Raw genomic sequence first — 7,809 nt, 5'->3', positions numbered from 1 at the left:
AAACAGAACACAAAGACCGTTCGTTCGTTCATTCACTGTTCTACAAGAATCGAACGGGATGCTCAGTGAGGAACTTTCTGTGGTCGTTTTGTGTACTTTTTTAAATTTCAGCTCATATGAGGTTTCACAGCTGTGCTGCCTTGTGCACATGCAGCGATCTAAGAGCGCACTTCATCAGTGCCTGATCGATGTATCGACTGATCATCACTGAAACGGTCCTTCCTGTCGCTCTTCATCACTGACCGACGTATTATTTTAGCCTCTGAATTCCATAAAACAATCTGTGTTTTCTGATGTAAAACTCTTAATGCTGAAATGATGATATCGCTCACCACTATGCTGTGTTAGAACATGTATCCTGTCCACCCGCACGATACACTGACCTTTCTCCAGATCTTCATCTCTTTCATCCACGTAGACGCTCCTCTTCTCACATTTCCTCTCCATTGACAGATCATGGCTGAACTTGCACTTGTCACCTTTGGTGCACTGACCCTGCTTGAAGAAGGCACACAGCACTGACTTTGGATCAACACCTGAGGAGAAGAGGGAAAAGTGAACAATAGATTATCTTCTCTTCTATACTGGTCAAGATTAACAATCAACCAACAAATATTTGGTCTTTTTTTACATGATGAACCGCTGAAATGAAAGAGGAACAAAGTTTAAATGATCTCTCCTCTGTGTTACCTTTACTGACTTTCTGGGCAGCGACTACAGGTTTAAACAGCTCATTGAGTTCTTCCAACTCTTTCTTCTTATCCGTCTTCTTATTGGCCTTATCTGCATCGGCCTGAGCCACACACACACACACACACAGACACACACACACACACACACACACACATACACACATACACACACACACACACACACACACACACACACACACACACACACACACACACACACACACACACACACACACACAGTCGATATGTTTAAATATGATCGGATTCAATCAAATAGGCCGTTTCATTCATTGCACACATGGAAGCACGTAGAGCAAATCATCAATGACACAGCCGAGTGCTCACCACTTCTTCTTCAGTCTCTTCAAAATGTGGTCTTTATTTCAAGTCATTTGGCAGAAGGAGAAAAGGAGGAGGCAGGAGCAAAGACACAGAGAGACAACTCTGGACAGTTCAAAAAAGACATCAGAGACATGAAGGGACGGAAAAAAGCAAATACTGAGAATAAGAACTGACCTGTCGGGCGCTTTGTTGTCCATATTTGACTTGCTGGGTAACGTTCTTGATGTACTTCTGCTGCTTGGCCCCTTTCTTGTTCTTCAAGCCAAATGTCTTGTCCTTAAAAAAAAGAACATACAAAGAGTCAAAAACTGTCAAAGAGTTAACTTATGATAACATGGAGGTTAAAAGGTCCCTATACACTGGGAGTTTAGAAGCAGAGGGAAATCTTTAACTAATCCAAAATGCTAACTCTACAATGCATCATTAGACACGTCCACCAAAATCTGAATGAGAGCTCTGGTGATCAAATACAACCTAACAGTGTCAGATCCTCCAATGTGACTGCTTGATGGCTTATAGATGAGCCACGCCCACAAACCAACCACCCAATCATACATAATGAACACCATGAACACCATGAACATAGGGCTGGGCGATAAAACGATAACCATATGTCTCGCAATAGACATGTAATCAAGATCAATAAAAAATGCGTTCCATAAAACATTTGATAGTTTTTTCTTCGTTGGAAGAAACAGTTGTGAAGCGAGGTTGGTTGCGTGAACAAAGGCACTCGCTCTCAGGTAACCGGGCAATGTAGGGAGTAATCACTGATCAGTGGGAGTGACACGCTAACACGCCAATCACGTAACAGTATCAAGCTCGGTTGCGCCATCTCGTTGTCTCATGTTTGATTCTTCACGAGGAGTGAGATGAGAAACAGAAAGTGAGCGCTGCAGCGAGCGAAGAAATCGTCAATAAAACAGGGAAAGTCAGCTCAGTATGGAGTTTTTTGGATTTTATAAGTCGGACCGTCGTCAGACCAATGTGGTCTGTAACTTATGCAAGACTGTCGTCCCCACCAAGACCAGTAACACCACAAACTTATTGAACCAGCTTAGCCGCGCTCACTCTTTGGAGCGCAGCCGTATTCGCCAATGTCCGCCAACCGCAGCCCACCGACAAGCAGCTGACCGCCATGCAGAGGTATCTGCTTCAGTGCCTGATGACAAATCATCTAAAAGGCACGAAGACGTAACAGAGGCAGCGGCATCTCATACAGCTAAAGACACGCTTCACTGAGCACTGAGGAGAAGCCAGCTTACAAACAGCTCTTATAATAAAAATATAACTGAACAGTTCATGTATGTTCAGAGGAAGAAGAGCGACTGAAGTTGTTCTTATGTCTAGGCTGGTTTTATAGTTCAGTCAGTGTTACTGTGCTGTCTGTCATGTTTGTTTGTTTGTTTCTGCTGTGTTTCCAAAACACTGCACATATCTGAAAACATTTTATTCAGCAGAAGGTGAATCAGTTTGTGAACTTTCTGCACGAAACCTGCAGAAAAAAAGTTCTCAGGTTTCTCTCTGTTTTTTTTACATTTATTATTTGAGTGTTTTCCATGGTTGTGTTGACATTTCCTTTCTGCCTCGATAGCTGAGGGATTATAATCAGAGGAAGGTTCAATTTAAAATAAAAATGTTTAAATTGAATGTATTTTTCTCCTGATCCTTATTTTAAATAAGTAATAAAAAATATCAATAATTATCGATATCGACCGATATAAAACACTTATATGGTGATACAGTTTTTAGTCACATCGCCCAGCCCTACATGAACACCATTAACAACGTGATCACCATTAACACAGTGAACACCATTAACACCATGGGCAACGTGAACGCTGTGAGAACCATGACTGAAACCCAACGCTGCTCATCTTTCATACATTTTCTAGTTCTGGTTATATCACAGTACTACAATCAACACATTCATCTCTTGATCTGACCTGTCCCTAAGTTGAGGTCACACAGTCTTTACACAGATCTTTGTGAACTCACTTTGCCCAGTGTGACATGCAATTAATCCACAATACTGTGGTAATCACAGTGTGTAGAAAACTAGGGACAACGCAGCTGTTTTATTCGGTTATAATAACACCAATATGTGGATAAGATAGTGGTTAATAGATGAGATCAGTGAGGCCAGAATATGATTTGAGCTTCAGAAAGCTCACTCTTTCCTGTCTGTAGGATTAATTATCATTGGTCAACACTAATCTGAGGAGGAAACAGCTCCAATAAATCACACTGTTTTCATGGTGGATTTGTCCTTATCAATGCTGATGACTGTACAGGACAAAGTCTTTCTAAATCTGTTTCTAATTGAACAAAGCTATTGACAGACTCTTCTGGTAACTGTCCAGTGTGCTGACATTTAAATAAGGCCGCTAAAGCTGAATTGAATTGTTATATTGCAACGTGTCTGTGTTTTTATGGTACTATATTCAGCCATTAATTAACATGATAGATTCCTTTAGACTCTGACATTCAGGGCAGATGAGTTAAATCTCCTTTAGTCAAACTCTGGACACTCAAACACGTTTTAAGTTCTTTAAGTGTTGACCAAAAGGAGGCTAACGGCACACTGACAGAGAGATATGAGCGTTTTACTGTTGTCAGCATTAATAATACTCTTTAAAATACTCAAATCAAGAGGAGGAAACACCACCTTTTCCCAGTTTCAGCTCGACATCGAAACACGTTCAAGTTTGGTCGCTCGTCTGTCTTGTGGGGCTGAAAACGAGGGTTAAGGCCCATCGCACCATCGCACCATCGCACCGAGCTTTGGTGGCCGTTCACACATAAAAACTACCAGCTCGTATAAGACACTACAGAGAAGTCATGTTATGGCTCCCAGCTTTACCTGCTGGCTTTGAGGCCACGGATTAACCTTACTAGGGCAATAACTGTGAACCCTAATGGTGGCGGCACGGCCCTGCTAGCAGCTTCACCGCCTCCGTAACACACACTCTTATCAAAATGAACAAAGTTAGCCTCCTGACAGCTGCACAGCTCGCTTAAGAATTAACTATACAGATTACATTTTTTGTTAGAAAGCAACTAAATTAGTCACAACGACCAATGAAGAACTGGGTAACGCTTGACAACTTCACAGAGGCCAGCGGAACTTTAGCTTTCACTGGTCGGCACTAGCGTTAGCTTCGGTTAGCTTTAAACCACAGCCAGCCTCGGCTACTGCGGTATGTTAGCCTGACAGCTACCGCTAAAGCCACATGCTAACTCGTGTTACTTTTACCTCAATTATCTTTTCCTTTTTCTTCTCTTGAGTTTTTTTACTTCCCCCGGGTTGGGCGGGTTTCTTCGGAGGCATGTTGGCTCAGGTACACCTGTGTAAAAACCACGTATAGGCGAGTAATATTTATTTTAATGTGGCGATTCGGCTGATAGTCAACTCCACATTACCCAGTTGTTGCTAGCACAGCACAGCACAGCTACGGCGCTCTTAGGCCACATGTGAGTTGTTGATGTTCTCTTGCGTCATCACGCACCTCCGGGGGCATGGCGGGTACTGTAGTCTACAGAAGTGATTTCCCGAACTCTAACCATCTGTAATAAAAATTAAACCTGCTTCTTGGAATAGGCACCAGCAAGCGCGATAAATTCTGATTTTTTTTAAGTTCGATATATATTTTACTAACATATAGTATATATATCCCGTGCTAGTCAAAAGTTTGGACACACCTTTTCATTCAATGGTTTCTTTCTTTTCTACACTGTAGAACTACACTGTAGATTAATACTGAAGGCATCCAAACTATGGAGGAACACATACGGAATGATGTAATAAACAAAAAAGTATATGTTTTATATTTTAGATTGCTTTGATGACCGCTTTGCACACTCTTGGCCTTCTCTCAATCAGCTTAATGAGGTAGTCACCTGGAATGGTTTTCAATGAACAAGTGTACATCATCAAGAGTTAATTTCTGGAATTTCTTGCCTTCTTAATGTGCTTGAGACACATTAGTTGTGTTGTGCAGAGGTAGGGTTGGTTCAAAGGTCTATACAGTGAATGGCCATATTTGACTACTGTTCTAATTGCTGCAAAGAAGCCACTTCTGAGGAAGAACAAGAACAAGAAGAGAGTTGCTTTGGCCAAGAAACACAAGGAATGGACATTAGACCAGTGGAAATCTTTGGTCTGATGAGTCCAAATTTGAGATTTTTGGCTCCGTCGGCCATGTCTTTGTGAGATGCAGAAAAGGTGAGCAGATGGTTTCTACATGTGTGGTTCCCTCTGTGAAGCATTGAGGAGGAGGTGTAATGCTGTGGAGGTGCTTTGCTGGTGACACTGCTGGTGATTTATTCAAATTCCATGCCATCCCATCTGGATTGCACTTAGTGGGACCATCATTTGTTTTTCAGGACAATGGCCCCAAACACACCTCTGGGCCATGTAAGGGCTATTTGACCAAGAAAGAGAGCGATGGAGTGCTGCGTCAGATGACCTGGCCTCCACAATCGCCTGACCTAAACCCAATTGAGAGGATTTTGGGATGAGTTGGACTGCAGACTGAAGACAAAGCAGCCAACAAGTGCTCAGCACCTCTGGGATCTCCTTCAAGACTGTTGGGGAAACCATTCCAGGTGACTACCTCATGAATCTGATTGAGAGTGTGCAAAGCTGTCATCAAAGCAAACGGTGGCTACTAAAATATCTAAAATCTAAAATATAAAACGTATTCTGGTTTGTTTAAGACTTTTTGTTTACTACATCATTCCATAAGTGTTCCTTCACAGTTTGGATGTCTTCAGTATTAATCAACAATGAAAAAATAAAGAAACCGTTGAATGAGAAGGCGTGTCCAAACTTTTGATTGGTACTGTGTGTGCGTATATACATCTCTCTCTCTAAATATATATATATCCATCCACACACACTGCGTATGATCTTGTGTCTTAAGAAATATTACCCTGACATGACCATTACCAGTAAATATAAATATGTTAGTAATGCCGATACACAGAAAGTTAGCAAAACCTTCTGTTGGGAAGATTGGAGGTGCTTTAAGATCATACATCTCATGGATAAACAGGTAAAGATTAAACAATTTTGCAGTATATGCATTGTGATTCAAAATGTTTTTGGCACATTAAAGCGAAGAAATGGAGTTTCATTCAGGGGACACTGTAGTTTCATTGCAGTTTTAGTATTTTTCCACCAGGTGGCAGTGCTGCAATATCCTCCAGTTGAGAAGTGACAGATGAAAAAGGCTCTGATCAGTTTAGTGGTCAAGAAGTAAAACCAGAATTCCTACACGTATCCTCAGAACAGAATGTATATCAGAATGTGAACAAGGAGAAGAATGAATGTGGGATCAATAAAGTTTTGTCTTGTGTGGTCCTTGAAGCAACACAAAAATAAACTCTCTGCCATATACTTGAAAAGTCTTATTGAATTTTGACTAAACAGATTTTGTCAATACGTTCGTATCTGATTATAACAGAACTACCTACAAGCAACATTCCTGCAGTGCTAAGGTGATAAAATTACCAATTATGTCAAGTTTCATTCAGAGTTGTGTTACAATGAAGTACATTTATTTTGTTATCTTCATGCCTCACCCTCGCATCTGAAGCAACCGAGTGATCCAGACAAGCCAATCAAAAATCGTGGCTTACGTAATGTAATGGAGTCCAGAGGAGCTAAATGGCAAAGTTGGAAATGATTATGAACTTTGAATGATTTTGGAGTTTTTGGAGCAAATATTAAGAAAATTCAATGTGGTGCAGCTTGTTAACCAGACATCATCGTGAGGAAAAACAGAATTGCGTGGTTCACAAATAATTGTCGTAAGTATAAAAAAGGTTGTTACAGAGCCACCATCTGGCTTGTGAGCATAAGCTGTTTTATTAGCATTTTGCCTCTATTTAATAGTTTGATTATATAGACCGCTGGTCAATTAAGACACCCCTGCTATGACTTTTACTGCCTGAGTGCTGGATGAAATTTTAGCCCTAGCCCTGGAAGCCTTGGCTGTGGAGCTCGTACAGTCTCTGAGCTCTCAGTGCTTTGGGGGGAATTAGGGGAGAGCAGAGAAAGAAAAAAAGAGTATCAACCTCTGCAAAAACAGGGCTGCAGTCCTTTGTGATTGACCTACGGCAAAGAAGAGAACTCCTCTCTGTACCCAGAAGCATGAGATGGTGTCATGGCTGCAGGGCAGAGAGCCAACCAGCAGTGCTTTTACCGCCTCAGCTGCTGATTCAACTTGATTTAATTAGATTTCACTTAAGTTACTAATGTGATTTCACTTGGCACATTTGACATGTGTGGCCTTCATCCACATCCTGTCTCAGTTGGTTGGCCAGTTCACTGTTTAGTGTGTGTGTGTGTGTGTGTGTGTGTGTGTGTGTGTGTGTGTGTGTGTGTGTGTGTGTGCGTGCGTGCGTGCATACAGCAAACTAGGGTGCAGTCACAAGCCAAAATGGGTCACACATGCCTGCTCCTTTTGGGCTCTCATTTGCTCTCGTGTGTTTTAATGAGCCTTAGTTTTAAGGGACAACATTTACTCCGTTTGGGAGCCCATATAACGACAGAACTCGTCCGGCACTTTAATGAGTCCCTGAGTGAGACGTTGAATTTACTCTAGTAAGAGCATCCTTGGCTGCAAACATGTCATCAAGTCATGTGTTTGCCTTCTGTGCGCCTGCTCACGTGCTCTGATCACTTCATTTCATCTGATGTGGGGATATTTATTTCTAAAACATTTGTCATGCATGGTGCTCTTCCTTCATGCAGCTCAGCCGGCTGGCG

General features: G+C 41.7%; 2 protein-coding genes across 2 annotated transcripts in view; both read right to left on the bottom strand.

The window, feature by feature from the left end:
• The window catches only part of zc3h15 (zinc finger CCCH-type containing 15), a 12,319-nt gene extending 7,809 nt beyond the window's left edge, over positions 1-4,510 (bottom strand). Inside the window, exons 1-4 of the mRNA XM_070977435.1 lie at positions 4,291-4,510; positions 1,209-1,310; positions 691-793; positions 384-536 (exon numbers count right to left, since the gene is read on the bottom strand). Coding sequence (XP_070833536.1) covers positions 384-536; positions 691-793; positions 1,209-1,310; positions 4,291-4,365 — 433 coding nt within the window. The 5' untranslated portion in view covers positions 4,366-4,510. The remainder of the gene's footprint in view (positions 1-383; positions 537-690; positions 794-1,208; positions 1,311-4,290) is intronic.
• The window catches only part of LOC139341288 (uncharacterized), a 209,831-nt gene that overhangs the window by 57,155 nt on the left and 144,867 nt on the right, over positions 1-7,809 (bottom strand). The window lies entirely within an intron of this gene.

This window comes from Chaetodon trifascialis, chromosome 13 (genome assembly GCF_039877785.1).
Source record: "Chaetodon trifascialis isolate fChaTrf1 chromosome 13, fChaTrf1.hap1, whole genome shotgun sequence".
NCBI lineage: Eukaryota > Metazoa > Chordata > Actinopteri > Chaetodontiformes > Chaetodontidae > Chaetodon > Chaetodon trifascialis.
Note: the sequence above shows the minus strand (reverse complement) of the source record. Positions and strands in the feature narration are given on the sequence as shown.